Source organism: Mugil cephalus, chromosome 11 (assembly GCF_022458985.1).
Source record: "Mugil cephalus isolate CIBA_MC_2020 chromosome 11, CIBA_Mcephalus_1.1, whole genome shotgun sequence".
In the NCBI taxonomy this organism is placed as follows: Eukaryota; Metazoa; Chordata; class Actinopteri; order Mugiliformes; family Mugilidae; genus Mugil; species Mugil cephalus.
In genome coordinates this window covers 14045191-14070334 of record NC_061780.1, presented here as the reverse complement: position 1 = coordinate 14070334, position 25144 = coordinate 14045191, and the positions used below count along the sequence as shown (strand labels likewise).

General features: G+C 40.9%; 4 protein-coding genes across 12 annotated transcripts in view; all 4 read right to left on the bottom strand.

Annotated features, from left to right (window-relative positions):
- Window positions 1-722, bottom strand: part of LOC125016185 (protein MTSS 1-like) — a 46149-nt gene extending 45427 nt beyond the window's left edge. For 4 of the 8 annotated variants that reach the window (XM_047598459.1, XM_047598457.1, XM_047598455.1 and 1 more), the window contains exon 1: window positions 137-720. In XM_047598459.1, coding sequence (XP_047454415.1) covers window positions 137-208 — 72 coding nt within the window. In that variant the 5' untranslated portion in view covers window positions 209-720. Of the gene's footprint in view, window positions 1-136 lie in introns of all 8 variants that reach the window. The other 4 variants (XM_047598453.1, XM_047598458.1, XM_047598456.1 and 1 more) reach the window with 2 other exon arrangements.
- Window positions 723-2089: 1367 nt separating this feature from the next.
- Window positions 2090-10600, bottom strand: mal2 (mal, T cell differentiation protein 2). Its single transcript, XM_047599712.1, has 5 exons — window positions 10507-10600; window positions 9940-10257; window positions 8174-8344; window positions 6427-6618; window positions 2090-3279 (listed from the first exon to the last, which is right to left on the bottom strand). Exons 2-5 carry the CDS (start codon window positions 10066-10068, stop codon window positions 3208-3210), a joined length of 564 nt encoding a protein of 187 aa, XP_047455668.1. The 5' UTR covers window positions 10069-10257; window positions 10507-10600; the 3' UTR covers window positions 2090-3207.
- An 830-nt stretch (window positions 10601-11430) lies between these two features.
- Window positions 11431-14583, bottom strand: LOC125015825 (CD209 antigen-like protein E). Its single transcript, XM_047597816.1, has 5 exons — window positions 14442-14583; window positions 13119-13312; window positions 12850-12924; window positions 12506-12742; window positions 11431-12085 (listed from the first exon to the last, which is right to left on the bottom strand). Exons 2-5 carry the CDS (start codon window positions 13216-13218, stop codon window positions 11709-11711), a joined length of 789 nt encoding a protein of 262 aa, XP_047453772.1. The 5' UTR covers window positions 13219-13312; window positions 14442-14583; the 3' UTR covers window positions 11431-11708.
- A 959-nt stretch (window positions 14584-15542) lies between these two features.
- colec10 (collectin sub-family member 10 (C-type lectin)) lies at window positions 15543-23943 on the bottom strand. 2 transcript variants are annotated; one of them, XM_047597814.1, is made up of 7 exons: window positions 23731-23943; window positions 22006-22077; window positions 19427-19498; window positions 16968-17021; window positions 16695-16790; window positions 16339-16550; window positions 15543-16179 (listed from the first exon to the last, which is right to left on the bottom strand). In XM_047597814.1, exons 1-7 carry the CDS (start codon window positions 23828-23830, stop codon window positions 15931-15933), a joined length of 855 nt encoding a protein of 284 aa, XP_047453770.1. In that variant the 5' UTR covers window positions 23831-23943; the 3' UTR covers window positions 15543-15930. The 2 variants fall into 2 exon arrangements, with proteins under 2 accessions (XP_047453770.1, XP_047453771.1); XM_047597815.1 differs by lacking the exon at window positions 19427-19498.
- Between the last annotated feature and the right edge of the window lie 1201 nt (window positions 23944-25144).

The following is a 25144-nucleotide window of genomic DNA, read 5'->3' as shown; positions in this document are numbered from 1 at the left end:
GTTGAGAAAGTTAACTTCGTTAAATGACTTTAATGTTCCTGCGGTGTGATGTTTAGGAAGTCGACTACAGCTACTTAGGATATGCGGTTTTTGGACGTCGAAATAAACTTGCGTATTCAAACTTCATTGCACTTACTTTCATGTCTCCGATAACAGTTTGGAAGAGTCCCCCGAGCGCGCTGCATTCCTTCTCGATAACAGCCTCCATTTTCAGGACCAACTCCGGTGGTCAGTCCCGACGCGGTGAGCCGCCTTCACTCCGCAGCCACCTCCTCCGCTCCGGAAAACCGAAAAACACAAGAAAAAAAAAAAAAAAAAAAACTCCCAAAACTACGTGGAAATAAACGAGCGAGCACGCATGCACTAATGTTTGCTCCTCTGGAATCGACGAACTTTTTTTTGTTTTGTTTTTATCTCGGTTGCAAAGAAACGCAGCCCGGTTCTGCTCTGGTGCACCGTAACTACTTGCAATCAAAAGAAGCTGTTCGGACCGAGGGAGAAATTTAAATCCCCCTCTCCCCTCCACGCCGCACCGCTCATATCCATGACTGCACCGGGGAGGTGATCTTCTGCAGACGGCGTTACTCGGAGGAATAATCCACAATGTTCAACCGGGAACGTTTTTCTGTGTGTTGACAGGTAGGTAAGCACCGACTACAGTGGTTTCTCTCACTGCCTTCCCAACAACACTGAGAGGGAGAAGACGACGAGAGCCGAGAATCCACCGTGAAGCTTTCCTCAACAACAATAACACGTGTTTCCGGTCGTCTGTTAAAATAAAATACATTAAAAAACTGCTTTATAATTAATTATTAAATATTCAACGTTATAAAGCTGCGGACCACTTTAATCCCTTCTCATAATTTTGTTGACTCAGAACCATAAATATATTTTTGTGTTTGAAAGTTAGATAAAGCTAGTTTTACTTTTGTAAGATTTTTAAAAAGGGGCGAGGTATGCAATCAACACATTGCTCATGTCAGAGTACAACATTTATACATAAAGTAAGCACGAAATACTTCCATATTCCCATCACAAAGCTCAAGGTAAAACCTCAATGGTTATCTTATTTTATTTTTATTTTTTTGTGAAGGGGTATTTCTATACTTCCGGTGCCAGAGCCGCAGAGGTGAGCTGAGCGGAGGGTGGACGCGCGCAGGGGCAATGATGCGCGTTCGTGAGTGTCGTGAGTGGGCTTTTACGCTTTTGATTTGACAACATTTTCGGCACAAAACAGTTGAATACTACTTATTAACTTAAAGTGTTTTATAACATACGCATTGCTCCCTATGCATTTTATGTCACTAAAATGCTGAAGTTGCAATAAGAAAATAATAAAAATCACAAGGCGCCGAAACATTTTCTTTTTTTATAATTTTTTACTCAGATAAACGTTTTTCTATATATCTGTTAATACTTAATAAATATGGAAAACTCATCTCAATTCAATTGTGCAGTTATAGGTAACGGATGACACCTAGTGGCCGAAATTTAGACGACAACACAAAATCACTGCAAGGAGTTGAAATGGAAGAACGTTTTATATGAACGTTTAGAATTTCATTCCAAACCACAATGGAGTTTTATTGTGGGGGTATATATACACATCCAATCCACAAGGAAAATATTGCATAGCTTTTTTCAAAACAAAACGAAACTGATTGCACTCATTATTATGCAATATATGAAATAATAGCTTCTAAATGAGCACTTGAGGGAACGTGTCATGTATCTGAACAGCTGACACATTACAACACATTAAATTCTCTCTGTAAATGGTGCAGATTCACTGTAAAGAATAGAGAACATTTAGAAAACAGTATGGATACAAAAGAGGAGGACAGCCTGTTGAGAACAAGAGCATTCATCAAGATGAGCACTTGAACAATCCCACAGCGCTAAAACGTACAGAGGGTCAAAGTCAGCCGATGGAGCTCAACATGATAAATTAGCAAAAGAAGAGGAATTCTCTGCGAGATTATATAACACATTTCCTGCTCCTCAGCTGCTGCAACATGTAGAATTTAAAATGTTTCACTTCTGGTAACCCTAACAAAGAACATGAACATAATCCACAAACACACTTTCGTATTTTATTTTGTTTTTTCAAAACTTTTATTTCTAAAATGCACTAAAATAACAGCAGATGTCAAATTACAATCAAAAATTTAATTTGAAACTATTTTAAAGTAATGATCTACTTTAATAGCCTGATGCAAACCAAAGGCTACAGCATATGCAACTATGAAATCATGTGACAGGTAAGATTTTAGCATTTTTATACTGCATCAATACAGTTAAATAAACATCAAAAACATACATACAGTATTTAAATGATCCACAAGTACATTAATTAGTTGTTGTTGACCAGGTTTAAATGATTACTTTATCAGAATGACTGATTCACCGAAACAAGACCTCATGATAAATTTTATTTACCATGAGGTCACTAAAGTTAGCTAAACAGAACGACACGCACAAAGGTTAAACATTAACAGGTATTATTACACTAGGATTATTGAACGTTTTCACTGGTTACAACGTTGTAAATTTACTGAGAGAATCAATAAGAGAAAGAAGTCCAAATGTGAACACATAAACATTTTAAATCTAAAGAATCTACAGCTTTTTAGCACCAACATAACTGAAAGACAGCCGTGCAGTCTGTTATAGTCTTCAAAACGAGCTGCGTCGTCAAATCAGTTGGACATGACGTGTTAGCAGCATACAGTACATAGGCACATTCTGACGGTGCTCAAAATAAGAAATATTTGTTCCAGTGAGACTCAGTAAATGGGACAAATTCCTGTGTGATTCATGAGACCAAAACCAGAACTCTAAAGCATATTTTTTCTTGCAAAATAACCACGTCTCAGTGCTGTATGGCATCGCATACTACTAGCGTCCACTATCAGTTTGCCGGGTCAAGTGGCTTTGATGACGGCAGAGGTTGAGGAAGGAAACCAATTTTTGATTTGTGTTATTCTGCAGAAATCTTGGCAGATGTTTTGCCTGAGGCGGAGGTTTAACCACCCATACTTTCTCACCATATCTTTGATGCAGCGTTTGCTTTGCGACGAGAGCTTCCCATCAGAAGCGTATAAAGTGGGCACTTAACTGCATCTCTGTGGAGCAGTGGACGACGTGGCTGAAGTTGCAATGTGTTCTGTAGTTACGAAGCAGTTATAAAATTAGTTCGCTTCCCTGTTACATCCTCCACCTTTTGAAGGCCATCACCATACTGCAGCCGTAGCACAGAGTCACCACGAACGCAAATATCTGAAACAGAGAGTCAAACACAGAAAACTTAAGTGGAGCAATTTCACCCATGTCTCCATCCAGATTATTTTACTAACAGTTTCAGACAGTGCAGCCCACCTACCGACTTGTGCAAGGAAATAACTAAATGGCCAATCACAAACAGAAACTCACATGCTTTGCTAGGTTTATCCAAAGTCAAGAGTATCTACTGAAGTTTAAAACAAGCATTAAAATGAGGACGCAATGCGGTTCAAGCGTCTTTAAATGTGGCTTGATTGTTGTTGCCAGGCGGGCTGGTTTCAGCATCTACTGCGATTGCCACACACCACCGTTCCCTGGGTTTACAGAGAATGACTTGAAAAAGAATAAAGGAAGGAACTCTTTTGGGAACATGGAAGAGTTACTACAAGTTGGGAAGATTTACAAACTTTTCCTGAATGATGCTGATTAGTTGTTCTACATTCATTCATTCCAGATGATCCCGAAATTATTTGTCCATTTGAAAAATCAGATTTGACACAGATGTGAAATGAGGAAGGCTTTCTTTGTGCTCTTTGAACTGGTTGTTTTGTTTCCTTTTGTTCCATTTGTCTTTCTTCTCCGAGTTGAACAGGTCATACACTGTATATCAAAGATGGACAACGGGGCACTTTGCTGACTGCAGCAAAGGTCATGAGCTCCACTTCCTTTTTGTTAGTTGATGGGACTTGGGCTGAAATAAAACATGATGATTTCTGTCATTTTAGGTAGTTAATATGATGCTGCTGCATGTTCCACTGTTCATTTCCTGAAAGAAGTTTCATTTTAGTTATTTGAGTGATTTGATGCTATGGAAATAGGACGTGAGACCATGATGACTGACCAGTTGCCATGCCAATCGCTCTATGAAGCGATCCTGTAGAGACTGTGAGAGTAGGAAATAAATAAATAAATAAATAAATAAATAAATACACTGTATAATCCAACGTGCCTTTTTAACTGCTGGAGGTAGAACACGGTGTAGTATTAATAAAATGAAAAAGTAAGTGAGTCTGACTTGAACTCCTGCATTGTCATCATAAAGGTGCAGCAACTATGTGATGCTATCATGCCAGTGTAGACCACATCTCTGAGGAATGTTTCCAACAACTCGGATGTTTCTGCCCGAAAACCAGGTACACCTAACAAAGTGGCTGGTCACTGTATAAAGAAATCCTAGTGTAGCAACAAGGTTGTTATAGAATTCACAATTCCACAGTAAATTAGATACAAATGATACTGAGATACACATTTCTAATATACAGATATTACTGAATTTCTATCCCCATACAATATAGATTCATTGTCAGTAATAGTATAACAACTTTCCAAATGCTGAAATGCTTTCAGGCTACGTGTTTTTGGCTAAAAGGGAACATTATGGTCATAAAAGCTGGCCATTCACAGTGTAATATTAATATTTGACCATAGCTTGCACAATAGTAGCTGATAGCAGGAACGTGGACACTCTTCATATTATCTAAATGTGTGGGGGAAAACTTGAAACAGGAACTGAAATTTAGGCAGGCAAAGTGAAAATGTGTCAGTGGATTTGCTTCAGTACTTATTGAAGCCACTGCAAACGCTGGCGTAGGGATTTTTTTGAGGAAGCCAAGTGAGGCCAAGTGAGACAAAAATTCAACAATAATAATAATAATTTAATTTCTCTATGCTTTTTATGGTTTGGGGGGCAGAAAAGAGTATGTTGCAGCTTGCATGCCTGCATATTTCATGTAATTTCAGCAGCCACTGGCCAGCAAAATAACCGCTGAAGTTTAGAGCTACCAGCCAGTCACTCACTGTGCACAATATTCTCCAAATTCCTCCTCTCTGTACGACGTTCTAGTTTAGGCATTGTCCTGCCATCAGATTTTACCTTAAGGTAGTTTTGTAACATATCTTTTAACTAAATCCTCCATATCTCTACCTTCCATCATTGCACTTGCTAATTTTGCTAACAAAACTTGGGAATCGCGACGGAGCGTTCTACACAGACTCCTTAAAGTGCTACACACACGGTGTTACCCGCTTCTGAAAGACCGGCCGCGCGAACTTTGGATTTGAAAGCGAACAGCCAACAGCCCTGCACGGACTAGTGCAAAGAGGCCAAGGTTGGGAAACGATTCAATTTCGTAATGTCAGTGACGAAATGATGTCACATATTCGTGTTACACTATCGTTCACTACAGTGATAAAATCTGTTTTTATTGCGCTTAGTCACGGCTTGGTCTTGTTATGTTTGTGAATAAGCAAAACTATTGAAGTCAGTAAACATGGTGACATGCTTGGGAAATGGGTGAAAACAACCAACAGCATGTAGCCTACTTATTTAATGAAAAACTTGAATAGCCTTCTGAGAGTTGATGCTACAATCCTCTCCATTTTCTTTTTAGTAGGCTACCATCATGAAACAGAGCAAGAAGGACATTAAGTCCCTTTTTCTTTCTTGAGTTGAGTGTGATTTAGATAAAGATAGTGTGATTGTACATTTAAGTCTCATGCTGTGAAAGAGAACTCTGCGTGTAGCTAAATGCTTAGATTAAAAAAGTGTCATTGTGCAGGTCAAAGTTTTATTTTATGCAAAAACAGAAATCTTATTTCACAAGAAAGACAAACATGGTTTCAAGGTTTATTGAGCACATTTTATTTTCTGTTTCTGACAAAGACTGTTTGTCATATTGTACTAATACTTAATGTTTTTGGTTTTAAATAAACTAAACTAAACATATTTAACACTTAAATATTGCCCTGTTTTGTCCTTATATGTGCCCCCCTGAAAAAACACTGGCCCCACCTTGGGCCCCCCTGGTAATTTTGATCTAGAAGCGCCACTGGGCAGCAGTATTTGATATCCGTCGTACTTCACTACTCTTTCACTACAGCTACAGAGACGATAAAAGAGAGGAAGCATGGCTTCCCTTGGCCTCCAGGAGAAAACACTATTGTTCTACTGTAAATTTGAGAATTTCAACATGGAGTTCTATGAGGATTGACTTGCCTTTGGACACTGCCTCAAGTGGCCATGTCAGTAATTGCATTTTTAGCACTTCAAGCCTCCAAAAGTTCCTATTCAAGCCTTTGAAAAAAAGCCTTTAAGAAGCCCACAAACTCCAGAAGCTGTATGGTAAATACAGAAAGTTCACTCACCGTGGCTGCAACATTAATACTGTATTGCCTTTCGGTCAGGAATGTGAATACATTGCCTCGAGGGTGGGTGATTTGGACAGTGCCGTTTCCTAGCAGCTTCACGTTAGCCCCTCCATTTGCTGCCGTGGTCGCTGCCTCCAACACGAAAGCAGCAAAGTAGAAAAGCAAGGCTATGAAATGGTAAAACAGGTCCTGAAGAAAAGAAGAAAAGCCATATTAGGATTAAAGATGAGAAAAAGTTCAAGCTTTCAAATGTCAACAACTTCAGGTCAGCTCAAATGTGCCACATTTAGTCCTCGCTGTTGTATCTGCAGCAGCTGTCTGCACTTTGGCATTCACATAACAAATCTGTCAAACAATGGATGGAAAATAAAATAAGGTGAGGGCATTAAAAAGTGATTCAGGGTGAAACTGCGACACAAAGAGTGAAATGAAAGGCCCAAATAAAGAAAGGGATTTAAGGAACATAAAGAGAAGGACAGAGGCGTGCCTGAGACTAAGGTTAATGAGAGTTTGTGTTGCCGACTCTGTGAGCCTGGTGGCACTACAGTCAGGCCTTTGTTGCGTTCTAGTGTGAGCTCATCATCCATGTCACTCATTGTTCGGCCGAAAACAAACAAGCCCACACGCCTGGCTACTCCTGGGAGGAGGGCCTGGAGCCTGAGGAAAGACTAGCTCTGTCTGAGAGACTAGACTCGAACCCACTACTGTGACATAACACGTGAACAGTGCACAGTTTCTCACCTTTTTCTGTCAATATTCAATATTTTATCACAGTTTTCAACATTTCATGGGTTTGACTCCACTTAATAACACAAACTGACCACGCCTATGTATACTGCTACATTTGCTACATATCCCCCTAGGCTACGTCACTAAAGAGTTAATTTCAGCACAATAATTTGGTCTTGGGAGCATCTTCACTCACATCTCTTCAAAGTATACTGCTTTTATTTCAGTTGTAAAAGTGACTGAGTCATTTTAAGGTGAGGAAGTTATTGCAGAGTAAAAGGGTGTGTGATCCAAGAAGAGAGGTATTAAACAAATTGCCTGCCTGCCTTTGCACATGAATGACGAAATCATGAGTTTACATCAAAGAAATCGTAAAGTCCTCTTAAGGGAGCGTTCAATTGCACAAGTTCAATTAAAATTAGAGGAAAACGCCACACTCTCTGTCAGACAAAAAAAAAAGTATTACTCTCTGTTCAATGAAGTGGATAAATGACAGTGTGATACAAAGCCATGCAATGACTGTATTACATTAATGTGCATTGGTACAAAAGGGCTAGCCGACTTCCAGTTTTCCTAGGGCATTCATTGTTTGATATGTAGACAGTTCAGTGTCGGATGAGTTGAAATACTAAGACTGACGGACATGTTGGCCGCTGAACCAGGACTCGTGACTTTGAGGCAACAATCAACCGCCTTGACATTATCAAACACTGACATTCATGTTAATCATGGGTAAGACTGCCCTCTTAACTGTCAGACGGTACTTTCTATTTCAAACTATTGTTTGATTTATGAGCTGCAAGACTGACCAAAATATGTATTCTCAAAATTATCAGTGAAGCTAATTTACCAAGAAAAACATAAAAGTCTCCTATCCTGAAGATGTCAAGGATGAACAGGTTAAGGTGTGTGTGTACACACATATATAATTTGTGTATACAGATATGTAGACAGACATACAGACAAGAATTGGAACAAACTGACAGACTACTCAGCTCGCACGTCTACTGCTCACCAAGAAGTTCCAGTTAGTGTAGATGCGCTCGGCCAAACCAGTGATGAGGAGAGCGAGGTAGGCCGAGGAGAGGAAGAAGGCGGTGACGGAGACGAACATCACCCAGCCCTGCAGCAGAGGAACGGGCACGTTGGAGGACGCCACCAGGATCCATACTAGACCACCGAATAGCTGAGGTAACACAAACACGGGGAGAGCCGTAACGTTACAAAATAAGTCGGCCATGAATGAACGCAACCGAGAGCACATCGTCAGAGCTGGCAACCAGGATGCAAATGCTGTTTTCCAAATAGATTAATACACAGTTTACCACTGTTTTATAGGTTTACATGTAACATGTATAACATTACATAGCTAACCCTAGCCCACAGACACCTCTTTGTGTCGCCCAATAGTCAGATCAACAGCTCAGTGCTCAAACAGCTCCAGTGCACCCGTGCGATGCCTTTTTTGCAGCAGCATATTCTTAGAATCTAGATTTGCAATACGTGACCAATGTTAAACAAGTAGGTATGAGGTCATAGCTGCAGGTTAGCTGACTGTTAATAAGGCTCTTGGTCTTGTGGCTCAGATAAACTTCAACATTAAAACAGTGCATTACTCTACTTCCGCCTGGAAAGCATTCAGGTGCACCTCAATCAACTGTCAAGACGTGGCTACCCACTGGAACAACACTGTAACGTCATGATGCTGCAGAAGTGGGTTCTGGGATTATTCATTATTCTGAATATTAGCTCCCCCAACAATATCTCTGCTCACCAGTGGACACTACAGGTTGAAGACTGATGCTTTGGCCTCAGATGTCTGATCAAAGAAGGAGCTACACTATGGCATTAAAACAATGGAGAAAACCTACATACTTTCACTTACATGAATATATGTAAGTTTCTCTGTTGTTTAATTTACTTTAATGAGTCATTTGAATAAAATACACCAGTAGTCAATCAAGCAATTTCACATTTACGTTTACCATTTACCTTTTCTGTTGCTGGATAACTTATTATTATATCTCTTTTAGACTTTATTCAAACATTAACATATTTTAAGATCCTTTTGAGAGAGTAACATAGAACTCCAGAGTAGTTATATATTAGCGCTATGAGGTGCCATCCAAGTATAAATTCTCATATGTGCTTGTGCTTGGTCACGCTAAAAGTGGTAAAGGTGCATTTCTTTATCTGCAAGCAGCCCTATTACTGAGTCATCTTGATAATCACAAGCCATAATTTGCATATGTTGCAACATGCAGGTCCATGTATGAAAGCCTCCAAGTGCAACCAGGCCCAGATAAATAACAAAATAACCTGTAAAACGAGATTAGAGGCAGCATGTAAAAACTGCGTAGAGGTCACCTTGTAAGGCTAACGATGGCACTGGCACCACACAGAAACACACCACAGTGGACTGATCTATGCACTGTTGAAACATTTTAATTCTTCGATCATAGAAGGGTTTGTCTTTTTAAAGTAAGCCTTGAGACATAACAGGTGTGTGGATCTTCGCAACATCTCTTGGAGCGACATTTGACTTCGCTTTGACTGTCAAGCAGCAACTAACCCAACCCTAAAACAATCTCAGGTACAATCAGGGAGTTGACAGTGATCACATCTAAAGAAGAAAAAAAAAAGACGGTGTTTCAGGCCTGAATCTAAAAGTCGAACTGCACTTGAACGAATTAATCAATCATTAATAAAGATCATTAATGACCGTGCAGGCACCGAGGCCACTGTAATCTACAGGTGAAGCTTTTATAAAACGACACTTACTATTTCTAAACAGATCAGGGCTCCGGAGTAAGTCCTCAACACGTCCAGTCCCAAAGGTAAAGAAATAGTTGGCCCTGGGAAGGAGGTGGCGGCGGCATTGGCGGCGGGATTGGCGGCTGGTTCCGACATCTCTTCTCCGTGTCTCCTCCTCTCCTCTGGCTCACACGCTCTTGTCTCCCACTAAAGTACACCCCGCTAGACAATGGACGGTGGCAGCGTTAGAAATTCCTCCGGAGTCATGTGTCCCCCAAACAGGTCGGACAGGTGCGGGGGCCACTCCCTGCAAATCTGCTGCGTTCAAGGACGTCGCGGAAGCTCCTACATCCAAATATCCATTTTATTATTATGCGAGAGAAATACCTGAACGTTTTACTGACACGCGGATTTTTACTACTCCACCATTTAGCCTTCGTAATGTATCAAATAACATGTTAATTTAAATCATAAATCATTTAAATTTATGGAGGCATTCATGTACAATATTATAAAAATGTGAATATGATACAAATAGGTTGGTTAGCGGCTCTGATATGATAATAAGTTTCCTTTCCCAGGAACAGCATATACCTTTTGTCGCTTCTTGCTGTTTGCATATTCCATGAGTGATGCAGGAGTTTATCGGGTATGTCATAAAACTCTTTATGGGTGTGACGATACAGGTACGTCCTGCCCAGGTTTAAGCTGTTTTCATGGGTTTGATGCAATCACACCCTCTGATATAAAATTGTAGTCACTAACGGTGCAGAGGGTTGTGGTCCCTAGTCCAACACCAAGTGAAGGCATCACTTTCAGACACACTGAACCACTCTGATGGAGCACTTGACACCACAGCTCAGGAACATTATGTGAGAGGGAAAATCAAATAGTCGGAGGCCTGACTAGACCGCATTGATTCCTGAAAAGAAGAAAAGAAACGAGGGCTGAGAAACAATGGCATGTCGTTAACCTTCACATAGCAAGAGCAAAGAAGTTTAAAAAGTAAATATTAGTTTAAGGGTTGGAGCCGAGGAAGAGAAGAGGATTGATTTTCAAACTAACTTTTCACACTGAGGCAGAACTCTATATTCATGAGTTAGCTGGGGATTTATGTTTATTTTTTCCAGGGACACCGTCTTTAAACCAAAAAGAAAAACTACTATGTTGCTAAATCGGTCAGATAGAGTGAGTCTCTCTTGGAGAGCAGGGTTAATGATTAGCTAGGATTTGTATTATGTGAGCCAGTGTTGATATAACCTCTGGGAGGGCACTGTTCGCTTTAGTGTGGTGCGAGCAGTTACAATCAACATGACCCGTATAAGATCCCGAGTCCTTTCACCCAGCCCATTATTTTGCTTGGTGGATATTTTTCAAGGTTCATGCCAGTGTGAAAATAGGAAGTTCTGGGAGGCACATGTTTGGCCCAGTACTTCCATCTACAGAACAGCAGCTTGGCAGAAACAGATTATTTATTCAGGGCAAATCTGCAACTTCTAAATAAAAAATAAAAATGACTCAACTCAGCATGGTTTTTATTTTTTTAATTGTTATGGAGGCAGCGGGATGCAAAATTGTGTATGTATTTCCAGTTGCTTATTTCTAATGGTCAATACCATGAAATCTAATGTTTTATAGATATGACTTTACATTAATATCTTTTAGCTGTGGAATACAAACACAACCAAAAGAACAATTCCCAAAAGTAATGACAACCGGACAAAAAGAGTCAATACAATAAGATGCTAAGTGAATAAAACCACATATGTTCAGCTCAAAAACAAACCCATCCAACCCTAAGTCTCACAAATCCACGGTTGTTTCCCACCGCAATTCAAATCATTCCATTCCCCTTCTGAATTGCTGATGTGCACACAGTCCTCGTCTCCGGCCGCATTTGGCTCCCCCTTTTGCCAGAACCCCTCACCCTCCAGGTTAGACCCATCCACCCACTTCCATGTACCCTCTTGCCGTCTGTCAGACAAACCGATCCAGGCCGAGGAGTGCATTTTGGTGACAAAATCTAACTCTTCTCTTGAGTTTATGATCACCAGGTCGGCTCTTCTCTGCAGACAGTCCGTCCTGCTCTCATCCCAGGTTTTGGTCTGTTCTCTTGCTGAGGCGTAGTAGCACTTGTCGTTGAACATTACCCATCCGGGTTGGCACGTCTTAGCTAAGCAGAGGACAAGCATGTCATTCTGTGATCCTCCTCAGTTTTGGAGAGCACAGGAACCACAAGCTTATGTCTACAAATGACAAAGTTAGCCCTAGTATAGTTTCTTATGTTATCTTTTATTCTTGTATAATGGAATAAAGTACTGGCTCTGAATGGAGCAGTGATCATAAATAGCACATTCCTAACTAAGTCTTATAATTATTGCTTACTTATTGTGTAAAATACTAGAAGTTATGAAGCCTCATTTCAAAATATAATACCCTATCTGAGTTCATGTTTCCTTGGTCATTATCAATAATATTATTGTCCTGGTCTTTTAATGGTTTCATTGTGTACCTTTACGTTCTATATGTTCTTCCATTTCCTTTCTACGATATTAAAGATGGTTCAGTCTCTTGCCTAATCTGAAAGTCTCACCTGTTACGCTGTGATTGAGCCTTCTGAACTCCTGTAGTAAATCATGTTGGCTCACAGCCACAGCGCCATATTGGCCCTTCAGAGCCTGCATCTCTTCAGTCAGCCTGCTGATGTTAAGCTTCAGTTCGTGTTGCTCATCTCTCAATGCGATGTTGTCCTTCGTCAGATTCGAAAGCCGTTCTTCAGATCTCATCAGCCCAACTTTAAGTGAGTTCAGGTGACTGATGGCGTCGGTATCTGCAACAAATTCACTGGGAGTCAATGATGGAAACTGTCACAGTTCACATTTCGCTTCTTGGTATTTTCTGCAACTGTGTGATATGTCATGACAGTGGTGTCCTTACTGTGGGCCACAAAGCCAAAGATCGCAATGAGTAGAAGAAGTCCCAGACCCACTGCAGTAACTCTAGCCCACCACACTGGATTGCCATAAGGAAACAAAAACCACAATGAAGCGGAGTAATTGGTCTAAATGGCAGTAAAGTAGCAGTAGTCACTCACTGCCTCTATTTCATCATGTCATAGTCATAGTCCCTATATAATTATTGCACCTACTACTTCAGGTTTGCTCAGTTGTGTGCTTGCTGGAATGTGGTTCGGTGTGTGGTCTTACCTGGACTTTTCCTTCCATATTTTGTCTTATTGCCAGCAGGCATCGTGTTCAAGGCTTCCCACTCAATCTCCCCTGACTTGCTGCTCATCTCCACTGACATCTTTCAGATTCGTATCTTGTGTGCAGAGTTTCCAAACAGCTTTTCAATGTGCAATTCCGCTGATTCAGCAGATATTATCAAGGGGGTGTGATTTCTGGGAAAACCAGTATTTTGACATGGAGTGTTATTTAAAGCTTCTTCGCTTCTCTAGTCACAAAGTGCACTGCAGTAGCACAATTGAACATCCATTTCAAAAAGCCTTTATTTGCAAGGGAATTGCAGATAACAGAGATGTCAGGCTTACTGGATGAAAATGCTCTCCTGAAAGGAAAGACATGAGCTTAGGTTTTTGACTTTTTGACTCATAACTGCTAAATCAAAAAAGTGCAAGACGCTTGAAAATGTTGCTCCCCAGTTTTTCTGCAGAATGTCTGCAAGACGTTGTTTGTACACTTAAAGCAAATTAACACAGACGTTAGCAGACATGGGACCAAGTCACATATGTGCAAGTCTCAACTTTCAAGTCTCAAGTAAGTCCCAAGTCATTTTTTCTTGGGCAAGACAAGCCAAGTCAAGTCATAGGTTATGTCAAGTCAAGTCCAAGTCAAGTCACCTTATTTTACCCGCACAATCTGATCCTAATAAAGTGAAAAGACAAGATATTAGTAACTTTCACTTAACTTCACTGGCCAATTTATCCAACTTGATTTACATTGTAATTACTGATATTTAGTCAAATGCATGGGCCTTCATTTGAAATATTTTAGTTGCCTTGCAATTCACAACAAAGAGCAAAAATCTTAATTACTTAGGTGACTCAGTTTTGACCAAATTTTGGCTTGAAAGCCTGTGAGTCTCACAGTCAATGCAGTGTTTGCCTGATATTGTAAGTACAATCAGACTGGAGTAGTCAGTATTATTGGCGCCTAACTGGGCAGTTAAGCGCCACGAGGGTGACGGACATTTGCAGTGAGATCAACCTGCTGCAGCCTGAGTCTGAGGAGCTGAACGTGGCTACTGTACAACATGGCTGTACAACGATCGTTTATTGTTCTACAAACATGTATCTTTATATATATAATTAATTCATTAAAAACGTAATGATTCTGAGTTGGCTGGCATGTCATTTAGCCCATTTACCCCGCTGTTGCTAGTTCATAAAACATGATGAACGGGTCGGAACGTTAGCTAAACATTAGCAACGTCCACCACCATATCATATCAAGCTGATGTTAGCTACTACTGACCAACATGATAATATTTGCTAGTTTACAAGTACATACTGTGCAGAGTGACTCTTCAGGTGACGGACAAAGTTTGACGATGTCGTCTGGCTATGTGATATCTTTGTGCCGCATGTCTTGCACTCCGCTGTCCGTCGTTTCGCTTTGTGGTGGTAATTAAGAAAACCATATTGGACGACCTTTGGTAACCCTCCGGCAGACATGGTGATACCGATCTGATAACAGAGGGCGTGTTACACACATAAGGTAGGCAAAGGGGGCATGACTGACTGACAGGGTATTGATCCAATCATGACCCCGCCATTATTATTATTATTATTTATATCAAAACTGAAAACACGAAATCAACAACAGTCAAGTCATTCAAGTCACCGTGTCCAAGTCGAGTCTCAAGTCTTTCATTTTTTTGTCAATTCAAGTCACAAGTCATCAAAACAGCGACTCGAGTCCAAGTCACAATGACTCGAGTCCCCATCTCTGGAAGTTAGTACAGAACTTTAAGCTTTAAGCAAGTTATTGTGGCCACAATGTCCCCCACTGTCATCAGATTCATCAGTCGTGTATTCAGTCATGTATTAATTGGCAGGTCAACCCTCCAAAAAGAACATGCACGACTCAGACAGATGAAACATGCATCTGTAGTTTAGTCAACTGAGACTATCTCACAGAAATGATAATAGCATTCCTACACTCTAAGACTGCATTCTTAATACCATCTTGTGTAATACATGTCACAAATCATAATTCTGCCATTAGTTTGGCTGCAAACCCTCCTGCGAGTGTGTCTCCCTCTAGAGGCTGAAAGGTGCACTCAACATGAAAGCGAATTCAGTTCAGAAAGTTAAATATGTGGCAGCGACCCCTGCGACCCTAGAAAGGATAAGCGGTAGTAGAAGATGAGGTGAGATGAAGTGAAATATCTTAGTCTCCTAAAATTGTTCATGATAAGCTAAAAGTTGTCCCCAAGCCACTGACTGTGCTAAGCCTGAAAACGCAAACCGAAAACGCAAAACAGGAAGGATTTTTATAAGCAGTTCAAAAAACATGTTGTTGCAAGAGCACAAAATACTTAAAAATGAAATTAAAGAGAAATTACTTCCTACAAGAAGTGCGTACGCTGCATTAGTGATAACAAAATCACAAATGACACAGTCAGACTTTATTATTGAGACAGGAAACCTCACAACGAACCTCCTAAAGCTGAAACTGATGACTAACATGCAACATATGATTAAAAAGGTAACTACGAATAAAACGGAGAAACAGCCACAATGATGTAAATCTTAAGTCACCGACAAAAGTGACATTTTCAGTATTTTCAGTCTCATCCGATCAACCTAAACATCTGGACCACATCTTAAATATTTACTATATAGGTTGTACACAATGAATAAATCTGTAGAAATACATTCAAGGTGACTGATAAAAAGTACAATAGTACTCAGTAAGTACTCAGTAATTTCTTATTATCTATATTTTGGCTTCACCTCATACTAATCACTGAAACAGGATTATCATCAGCTCTTGTTCATGACAAGGCTGGCGTCGCTCTTCCTCCTCCTCCTCCTCCTCCTCCTCCTCCTCCTCTTCTCCTGCTCTTTTGGAACTCACACATGAAAAACATAGTGGCCTCGCACTCCACACGACCCCAAGTTCCACTGCCGAGCAGCTCCACGCAGCTGGAGTTTGTGCCGGAACGTAAATCCTCCTCTTGGCTCCAACCTGTGAAACCCTGCAGAGGGCTGGAGTCTGCATACACATAAACGCTGCTTCCATCCTGACGATGTGAACACAGGAGAGAAATCATGTTTGGGTTATTATCAGGTTACTTTGCTAAATGAAACTTCACGACTGATCAAGCTGCTAAAGGCTTGTTATGTTCATACTTGGTTGTGGGTTTTGAACCCTCTTCCTGTTTACGATGGTTGACACTTACAGCGTCCTTGCTTTGAGCCTGCACTCCTACATAAACGCTTGTCAGCCCTGCCTGACTGACGTAGTCCGCCATGAGACGGTTGGTGTTGCTGGTTTTTGGCATGGCCAGGCCGCCTCCTCTCAGCTTGCAGTTCATCGAAGCCTCTCTGAACCTCTTCAGCTCCTTCACCAGGAGGTAGTACCTCTCCTCGGTCTCCCTCAAGCCCAAGACGACTGCACAGGGCAGAGTTTAAGGTTAAAGGTCAGGTTTCCAATTTAATTCAGAGTATAATAACATAAAGGCAAAGGCAAATAAAAACTAAGGTGTGGAGAAACTTAATAATAAAAAAAAAACGTTTGCACTTGGATTTCACTCACCATTCTTCACAAACTTGACAGCGTTGCTAAGCTTGCCCACGTTGACGTCCAGCTGTCCCACCACCTTCCTGTACCTGCCACAGTCACATGTCGTGCCTGGTGGATTGAACAGTGGTTAATGGTTGTTTGTTTGACTTAACGTCCAACACGGCCGTCCTGAGGTGTGAAGGTGTGGAAATTTAGATTTAGATTAGCTATTTATAAAAATGGACTTCTAGACACAACTTAGCTCGCCCCATGTCAGCGCCTGCCTGTCGTAGTAGAGTCTCTCACCTGGTTTGCCTTTTAAGCCAGCAGCCCCCCCCAAACCTGTGTCACCCTTGTCACCTACGGAGAAATAAAAAAAAAAGGCAGAATCTTTTATTTTATTATTATTATGCTTAATATGAAAACACTAAAATACTGTAAAAACATGAAATTAGGCAACAAACAGACATTTTGCTCAAATACATCTCAGGGTTGATGTGTTTGAAGCTGGAAAAAGACAGATTTCCCCAAAGTTGAAAGTGGTCCACAGGAAAAAAAAAAAACAAAAAAAAAAACTGTAAACTGTTGAAAGGGTCATAGGTAGCTGAGGCTCAAATCTCAATCTACTGTAACTAAAATTTCTAAAATAAATAAATAAAATAAGGGACAAAAGCACACTGGAACTGGATCACAGAGTAATGGGAGAAAGTGGCCTTGTCCGATGAATCTCGTTTTCTTTTACATCAAGTAGTCGAACAGGTGTGTTTCACTTAGTGTGGCTCGTCTGCAACAATGTTCAGGTGGTGGTGGATATCAGAGTTACATCCACATACATGTAATCCCAATGACTGCAACTGGCCATCAACAATTCTTCATATCACAATGTAGTTACAGAATGACGCCACTAGGTGGCTGCATAGTACATCAAAGGAATAGGCGAGGCTGCGCAAGTTGTAGGTTTACTCAGATTGAAGTCTCCCCCCGTTACCCACCAGATTTAATTGTTCAAACTCCAACACGTCTGCACTAACGTACAATTGTGGTCTGTTTTATGATTTTTGAGGGAATGTTATCTGGGACACACTGCAAAAACATCAATACATTCATGTACACAGATCAGCCACAACATTAAAACCACTGACGGGAGAAGTAAACAACATCTTGCTCTGCTGGGAAATTCTTGGACCTGGCATTCATGTGGATATTACTTGGAAATGTACCACACACACACACATCCCATAACACTGACACTCCTTGATAGCAGCAACCATCTCCAGCAGGATGCAGCCTGACACAGACACACACACAATTTAACAACAACTCAAAGAAGACGTGGAAAACATCACAAGGTGTTGACCTGGCCTCCAGATTCACTAGATCCCAAACTGATCAATTATCTGTGGGATGCACTGGAGCAAACCTGAGCCCCAGAGGCCCCTCCCCTCAACCCACGGGACCCGAACGCCCCCCACTAACCACAACCTGTTGCCAGACCCCACAGGACACCCCCAGAAGACCCATGTCCATCCTCTGATGGGTCACAAGTGTTTGGGAGACACAAGGGAGACCTGTACAATATTAGGAGGGTGGTCATGTTGTGCCTGGTCGGTGTATACTTCAGTGTGGAAATTTACCCAACTGGCAGTTGCAAATTTTGGGGAAGTGGGCTGAGTACAAACAGCACATGAGGAACAGCCAGTACAGTGTACAGTCTGTCCAGCCTTTGTTTGTTATACACATGGAACAAACATTAAAAAAAGAAGAAAAAAAAAGTAAGAGTTGAAAGCTCGCTGAGTTAATCTAATAAAATGCAACAGGGTGCACCATCCAGTGAACACAATCCAACAGAAAAAGCACTGATGCAATGAGTTGGTTGCTTTTCTGTATGTTTGCCGGTATGTGTATGTTCCAAACTAAATGACGCTTGCATATAATATGCAAATATACGGTTAGCATGAACCGATGGCCGTCAGAATGGACACCGATTAGCTCATGCAGATGTGGAAATTAAACCAACTTTATGAGACTGAATTAGATTCCGTTAGAGCTGGCACTGCCCTGAAAACAAGTCTTTTTCCCCCCAGGTGTTTTATGAGCTGCAGCCTTTCAGGATCAAGGGAAAATCCTAAACTGTGACCTCACTCCTTCGCCCGAGATGGCTGATGCACCGGCACTTTCCTGTAAGCGTATTAAATGTAATGGACGCCGAGAAAAAGTGAATGTCTGAGCGAGGCGGCGGAACATGACCACTCATAAAAAATAAAAAATAAAAGATAGAAATAGTTTATCCACCCTGGGCAGAGAAACTGCGTATGACATCATGTTGCAGGATTATGTTTTCTTCTGACTTTGGATGTGATAAGTTAAAACATAAAAAGAAATATGGACTTTTTTTGTTTTTTTTTTAAGGGAAACTGTCAAGTTAATGAGCAGCTTTAAGGCAGTTTATCCTTAATAGTATCCGTCTAGGGATTAATTAAGCGCTCCCATTTCTGCAGAGATGCCCATTACTTTGGCTCGAGTCTGCGGAGCAGCCGTCCAAGATCAGAAGGCGTTCGGGAGAGCTCTCCTTCAGGCTATTTTAAAGTCATTAAGGCTCTGCAGAAACCTCAAGACCTACTGCACTAAAGCAGAATCCGTTTATACACTTGATGATTACGAATTTGTTATGAAAACATCCATCCAGGCCTACAGCGTGTTTACAGTTCACAGAAGTACAGAAGAGCAGAAACATGAATTTGAGATGAAAACTTTAGATATTAAACCTCTGTCTCCGACAGGTCCCATCTTCCCTGTGTGGCCCACTTCTCCTGGAAGGCCCACTTCTCCTGAGACTCCTGTGGAAGAAGAGGTGGAAACTGTTTTGCACAGGGTATGTCAGTGGGTCATTCAGGTTCTTGCAGTGACTGAACTTCAACAGTTTCCCTTCCTTCTTTGGTGATTTTGCAAATTGAGCCAGTATCTCATCTTTGAGAGATCGTACTGTGATTTTCGGAAAAAAAGTCAGTGCAGATGTAAATGATTGTGTGATGGCTCACTGTCTCTCACTGTAGGGTGGATTCCTACCATCTATCCGTCTTCTCAGCCTGGCATCAGAAGATACAGAAGAGTCATGTGTGTGTGTGTGTGTGTGTGTGAGAGAGAGAGAGAGAGAGAGAGAGAGAGAGTGCGTGTGTGTACCTTGTGCGTGCGTGTGTGTGTGTGTGGGAAAACGACCAAGCAGACTGAGGCTCCCCGCCAGCCCCAGAGTGTTTCCTCAGGAAACTATTCGGCCCGAAATTGATGGCGTTCGGAATACTAAGTGACGCAGTGGAGAAGCCTATTGCTATTACAGGGATTTGCCACACACACATACTGCACAGCCAGCTATTCACCACTCTTTCTTTCACATTTCCCACTTTCTCATGTTGATATTCTGCTTGATGACTTGTGAGAAGTGTTGGCACGGCGTCTGAGGCCTTACGGATTGTGCGTAATCTGCACTTAATTTGAAAGGAATTCTCTGCAAGTAATGTAAATATTTTGACAATGCTGACCTGAGAACTGATTGTGAGAAGCGATTATAGGTGTTTGGGTTTTTTTTTTTTTTTTTTTTTTTTTTTTTTTTCTCTGCAAAGACATTCAATCTGTTGCCCTCTTGTTATTCCTTCTGCGCCTGTAACAGTTGATTAATGTTGTTTTGGCAGTGCTTACGCTTGCCAGTTGAACCGTCTATCTTAACGTCCAGATAACAGTCTCTGCTATCACTGTAGACGCTCTTTATAAAGGCCAACCCCTCCAACTGGTGTAACGTCTGGATTCTCCAGCTGCTGGAGGATAAAGGAGGTGAAGGCCACGTTTGCCCTCGGAATTATGGCGCCTTAGATGTGTGTTACACAAGCCTTAAGCAACGTCAAAACCTCCCGTGCATAACAAAGATTTTAAAGCAGATGTCAGATCGGATCCTTAATTTCGTATATAATTGGTCACAAGGGACCTTCATTAGACACAGTGATTATAATGCAGAAATTTCCACCTCCGTAGTAGTTAATCGAGAAATGCAGCGCAGCGGTTTATTGTCGTTCATAAGCTTGGAGCAATAAATAGTTGTTGTTGCCCTCCAGAGCTTCGATAGTCACATATTCCCTTTTAACATTCCAAAATTAAGCAACTGTTTCCTGTAAATGTGCCTAAATTAAAACGAGGGAATATATGCGTCATCTGTCGAGCTGCTGACATACTACAGTTACAAAATCATCACAGGAACCTGCGCTCGGGCCCTGCAGTAAGCATACACACACAGAAACCATAATGACCGGGTTTGGAATTCTGTAGAATATTATCTGCACAACACATAACATTCGTACGTCCAGTCCTGACAAAAGTGTGTTGTTGTGTGTACAGTCTGTTCATGTGTTGCGAGTCTGTGAGTTGACTTCTGTGTGAACATGCTGAATAAAACAAACATCTAAAGAAAGAAAAAGACGGCAGCCAGGAACCAGCGGTTGTTTTACATGTGCGTATACATCCATGTATTTTTGTCTATGTATGTATGTATGTATATGTGTGCAGACATCTGTGCGTATTATGTGACTGGGTGGTTGGCCAGCTTGTCTACAGCCCATATGGTGAAAGCGGGTCGCCGTGAACTTTTCTTCCGCAGCAATTAACAAGTCTGCTTCCTCCACAGAAACACATAATTGGCGGTCTGTTAGTCTTTCTGTGAGTCTGTCTGTCACAGAGTGCCGCAGGTCACGGCAAAGGGCAACATGCCGTCTAAATCAGCCAAAAGGAAAAGCTGCTGCTTGGCCAAACTCATACTAGTTATCTCTGTTTCGGACTTCATCTTTCTTTGCCAAATTCTCTTTTCACATGCTTTTTTTTCCACCATTAATTTGTCTTAAAGGATCACCGTGTGGGATCTAGCAGCATCTAGAGGTGAGGTTGTAGGTTGCAACCTGCTGAACGTGCCGACCTACAACGTCAGGTTGCTTTGTGTTGCAGGTGAATTACCAAGTAAGTCACATGTTTCCCTTTAGTACTGTGTGCACGTCGGAAACTTATGCTAATGAAGAAGTGAGGGATTTTCTCAGTTATACGTGCCACAATGGCTGCATTTACCTGTATTCAAAATGAAATGCTTTTTAAATTTTGAGGTTTGCGTGTTAGTAGTATGAAGGGAAATCAGGCTAAACTTCTCTTTATTTCTCTTTTTCAGTTTTCGCTTTGTTACCATGGGGAGGTCACAGCAAGTGGCTCCCAAGTGGACAAAAACTATTTTAGCATGAGAATGCAACATAACAAAATGTGATAAAATAACCATCAACCAATTCTAGTATATAATAAACACAATGATGCTTTATACCTGGAAATCCTGGCGGTCCATTTTTCCCCAGTTTCCCTTCATCTCCCTCCTCTCCGACCTCACCTTGGTCTCCTGGTTTGAAAAGACCACACAAATGAGATTTGTCCAAATCCAAAGTGACATGTTTGCCATCAGGATGATGATACATTATCAACACTACCGGCAGGGGCCAAGGAAAACTACAGCACAGCGCTGTGGTGAATGATCTATGAGATTCACGCCCATTCTTGGGTTTGGGTGCAAATTAGTCTACTGTATAAAACTGAATCATCTGTGGATGTTTATACTCATACGATTCTCTCTTCTTATTTTAAGAGATGTTCAGTCAAGGCAGTGTAATGAAAAGCAGCAGCTCTGACAACATTTCATTCAGAATGGAAAGCATAAATGGAGTGTAAATAGTGGGTTCATTGATCCAGGAGCTCTAAAGAGGTTGTAATCTAAAGAGATTTCTATTAGAGCAGTAATTTTACCCGACTTGATGCAGATGGCAGTTTATATCTTGTTAAGTACCAGGCTCCTGTAATAAACTCCTTACACTGGCCTTGCAGAGTGCTTTGGAAAACCGATCGTTCAGTTTTGCAGCCTGCGTAGATGTCCATGTTTCAGTGTTTCTGCCTGCATGAAATCCTTTCATTCTGCGGACTGCTGCACTCAAAACAAGCACAGCAGAATTACTTATGTGCCCCATTTGTGCAATTAAAGTGTCAAATCATGTTGAGAACAATGATGTCAAATGTATTCTGGCCAAGATTTTACATCTTGAGAGAAATAAAATGCCCGTAAAATGAAAAAACAAAAAGGATTTTGTCAGTCCACCAGTACATGCAATAACACTCTGTTTGGTGAAATAGTTTAAAATAAATAAATGCATTTTTTTGAGGTGTGTGAAACATAGAAAAATGCACGTCCGACACCCACTCAGATACGCGGATGTGAGTCTACGCACACACAGTGACTACGCGGTCGGCGTAGCCTCTGGATGAGTCTTGTGCAAATAATCAGTTCACTTCAGTGGCAGCTGACAAAACACACTGTCACAATTGGACATAGAAAAAACAAAAACTGTGGAAAGCTGTTAACGAGAAAAGAATAGTTGGTGTGGCAGTCACCTCTTCTGCTACCAATTGACTTCTTCTTGACATATCAGGAACGTATTTTGTAAAACAGAACTGATGACACTTTGTTGCTTTTTGCTTGACACTGCTCCAGTCTCGGTGTCTGCATGGCAGCAGCCCTTTCAACAAACGTTAGAGCCAGAAAGTAGCTGGAAAACATAGCTTAACTTTGTGTTTTATTAGGTCTCTTTGTCTGAATCAGCAGGGGAACGAGCTACTGGATGTTGTAAAATGGAAAACACGCTCAGGGAGGCTTTCCCTCCCCAAAAAAAAAGACTGTGGGGTAGCAGACAGCTAGCTAGTAAACTACAGGACACTTAATGCTTGGAAGCTTTATCATCAGCTCTGTAAAACCAGAAAATGTATGGAGGGTATTTCCTCAAAACACACTCGCACATTTAACACTTTTATACGTTTATACCGAGACTTAGAAACGTAGAAACTTAAAGTGCCTTATCTACAACAGCATCAACAAACAATAGTCAGGATTGGAAGAGGGCCAAGAAGTCAAAGCACATGAGTTTACTGAAACTAAATTAATTAAAAACACATATTTACAATTTTTTACATGCTCATGCAAAGCAGCACATAGAGGGGTACGTGTTACCTTTAGCTCCAGGCAGGAGGGAATTGGTGCAGATTTCCGTAGAAGCAGAAGTGCAGCTGAACAGAGCCACAAATAAACCGAGCGTCAACAGCCCCTCCATCTCCCAACCATCACAGTCCGCTGTAGAGGATCCTGATTATTTTAGTCTGTCTCAGAAGACGCTTCCATATACGCATCAAGACAGGAGCAGAGATCGGTGAAGCGCTAATGAACGGCTACACTGCAGAGAAGCACAGAAAAAAACCCGGATAATGTTTATAGAGCACACACACACACACACATACTTGTTTACATAATCTTATCATTTACTTGTCAAAATGTCAAACAACACTCACCAGAATGCTGCATTCCTCTGCATGTCTTGTCTTCCACTACATGTGAAAATCACAACATAAGTAAGATACAAAACTTCCAAATAAATGAGAGAAAAATGTAGAATATATACTTTTAATTGGTTTAATTTTATTTAATTATGCGCAGAATCATACATTATTAGTACCTCCTTTGCCATCATAACCCCTAAAGTTCAGAAAGTGACTACAAGTTATTGTCTTGCCTGAACAACACAACTGACCATACGTAGGTTCGTATGCTTGTATAACATATTTCAGCTACACTCGGTTCATAAAATGTGACTGCAAAAGTAACTGATGACCATTTAAAGAATCATTGACAACAAAAAAAAATCAAATTTGAATTCCAAACCTTTCTTTCAGGCTTGACAAACTTCAGCTAGGTTTAACAAATTTTAATAAATTAATAAATAATTTGTAAAGATTCGTACTTATTGAGATATTTGTGTCGTTTTAATCTTATTAACTACAAAAATACAAGCACTCAATCTCTGTTTCGTTTATACTAATTTTGCAGAGTCTGCTTCCCTGCTCTTTCCCTAGTTTTCATTATATATTCCAGGTGCTTATACAATGAACCATGATGATATGATACATGATATTATAATATGGAACTTTTCTCACAGTTTCCAGACTTTCTTTTTAAGCAACACTAACAAGCTGCTGACTCCAGCTACATATCTACCACGCAGATGTAACTGCGGTATGACGCTCATCTAACCCGTGGAAAGAGAGTGAATAAGGATTTTCCCAAATGGTCCTATTGATTTAATATAACATTATATGTACTGTAATCTTAGGAAGAGAAGGGGAACTGTATGTTACACTTTGGTTAAATATTCATACACACTCATTGTGAACAGCAGCAGAGACATTCGGCAATCACATGGACAGTGCACATATGGGTGGACTATGTATGAAAAAAAGAATATAAAAATAGGAAAGGCATATTACTTAGATTTAGACTAAGACTTAGACAGACTGTAATGATTCACGAGGGAAATTACTTTGTCACCGTGGCTTTGTTGCACATAAAAATAAACACTCATAAAAACCACAAG

What these genes read in the sequence shown, in the direction of transcription:
- mal2 (XM_047599712.1), bottom strand. Translation starts at nt 10,068, where the DNA reads ATGTCGGAACCAGCCGCCAATCCCGCCGCCAATGCCGCCGCCACCTCC. An exon ending in CCCTGATCTGTTTAGAAATA is followed by an intron (nt 8,345 to 9,939) that starts GTAAGTGTCGTT and finishes GTGTTACCTCAG; the next exon opens with CTATTCGGTGGTCTAGTATG. An exon ending in ACACTAACTGGAACTTCTTG is followed by an intron (nt 6,619 to 8,173) that starts GTGAGCAGTAGA and finishes TCTTTTCTTCAG; the next exon opens with GACCTGTTTTACCATTTCAT.
- LOC125015825 (XM_047597816.1), bottom strand. Translation starts at nt 13,218, where the DNA reads ATGTCAGTGGAGATGAGCAGCAAGTCAGGGGAGATTGAGTGGGAAGCC. An exon ending in ATATGGAAGGAAAAGTCCAG is followed by an intron (nt 12,925 to 13,118) that starts GTAAGACCACAC and finishes ATGGCAATCCAG; the next exon opens with TGTGGTGGGCTAGAGTTACT. An exon ending in GCTCAATCACAGCGTAACAG is followed by an intron (nt 12,086 to 12,505) that starts GTGAGACTTTCA and finishes TCCTCTGCTTAG; the next exon opens with CTAAGACGTGCCAACCCGGA.
- colec10 (XM_047597814.1), bottom strand. Translation starts at nt 23,830, where the DNA reads ATGGAGGGGCTGTTGACGCTCGGTTTATTTGTGGCTCTGTTCAGCTGC. An exon ending in CCTCCTGCCTGGAGCTAAAG is followed by an intron (nt 22,078 to 23,730) that starts GTAACACGTACC and finishes TTTTCAAACCAG; the next exon opens with GAGACCAAGGTGAGGTCGGA. An exon ending in TGGCTTAAAAGGCAAACCAG is followed by an intron (nt 16,791 to 16,967) that starts GTGAGAGACTCT and finishes TCAATCCACCAG; the next exon opens with GCACGACATGTGACTGTGGC.